This window comes from Formica exsecta, unplaced genomic scaffold (genome assembly GCF_003651465.1).
Source record: "Formica exsecta isolate Colony F162 unplaced genomic scaffold, ASM365146v1 C16368681, whole genome shotgun sequence".
Classification (NCBI taxonomy): domain Eukaryota; kingdom Metazoa; phylum Arthropoda; class Insecta; order Hymenoptera; family Formicidae; genus Formica; species Formica exsecta.
The window spans coordinates 1-963 of NW_021847427.1; the positions used below are offsets into that span (position 1 = coordinate 1).

General features: G+C 37.0%; 1 protein-coding gene across 1 annotated transcript; it reads right to left on the reverse strand.

Annotated features, from left to right (window-relative positions):
- Window positions 1–97: 97 nt before the first annotated feature.
- Window positions 98–923, reverse strand: LOC115237653 (iron-sulfur protein NUBPL). The gene is made up of 2 exons (XM_029810882.1): window positions 587–923; window positions 98–512 (listed from the first exon to the last, which is right to left on the reverse strand). The coding sequence occupies exons 1-2, from the start codon at window positions 850–852 to the stop codon at window positions 119–121; spliced, it is 660 nt and encodes a 219-aa protein (XP_029666742.1). The 5' UTR covers window positions 853–923; the 3' UTR covers window positions 98–118.
- Window positions 924–963: the final 40 nt, after the last annotated feature.

A 963-nucleotide genomic window follows, 5' to 3' on the forward strand; every position in this document is an offset into this window, starting at 1 on the left:
TATATATATATATATTATAATATAAAAATAAATCAAGAAAATATATATCTCTTGTAAATAACAATATTGTAATTGAAATAAAGCGTATCTTGCTAATTATATAATACGATAATAAATATCATAATAATGATTTATTACCAAGTTCTCTGGCTAATGATAATGTGGCATTGCCAAAGACTGGAATCTCGGTCATGCATTTTGGACACATAATGGTGCTCATGTTCTCCACGATACCAGCAACAGGTATATCCAACTTCTTGAACATATTTGCACCTCTCCTGGTCACTTCTAGCGCAACTTTTTGCGGTGTTGTTACTAGCAATGCACCAGCGATAAAGAAATTCTGAATCAGGGAAAGATGTGTGTCTCCTGTTCCAGGAGGAGTGTCAATCACAAGATAATCGAGCGACCCCCATGCCACTTGATTTACCAGCTTGTCCAATGCACTCATCACCATGAGCCCCCTCCAAACTACTGGCGATTTTTCATCAATTAAAAATCCCATGGACATACTGCATATAAAATGTAAAATTATAAAGCATGGACCCATTTATCCCATCATTTAATGCGTTTGACAATTAATCACCATTTCACACCATAATTTACAAGAGGTTCCATGAGATTCTCTTGATTTATCATGGGCGACTCATATATATTCATCATCAATGGTATAGATGGCCCAAAAACGTCGGCATCTAGTAATCCAATTGACTTTTTCGGCTCAATTATTTTTAAGGCTGTCGCTAAATTTACTGAAGTTGTCGATTTTCCAACACCACCTTTACCAGAGGCAACTAGCAAAATTTGTTTAACACCCTTTATCCGCTTTCGCTTAGGAAGTCCACGTGCCATGATTTCTTTCTGTCTGGCTTCTATGCTCTCTTGCCTAGTCTTGACTGCATCAACCGTTGTGTTGTACTGGAACAAATATCAAACAGGAATAATTGACAGAGTCCCTGATCA

Coding starts and splice junctions, on each gene's coding strand:
- LOC115237653 (XM_029810882.1), bottom strand. CDS start 852: ATGGCACGTGGACTTCCTAAGCGAAAGCGGATAAAGGGTGTTAAACAA. Junction 513..586: donor GTAAATTATGGTGTGAAATG/GTGATTAATTGT, acceptor TTTTATATGCAG/TATGTCCATGGGATTTTTAA.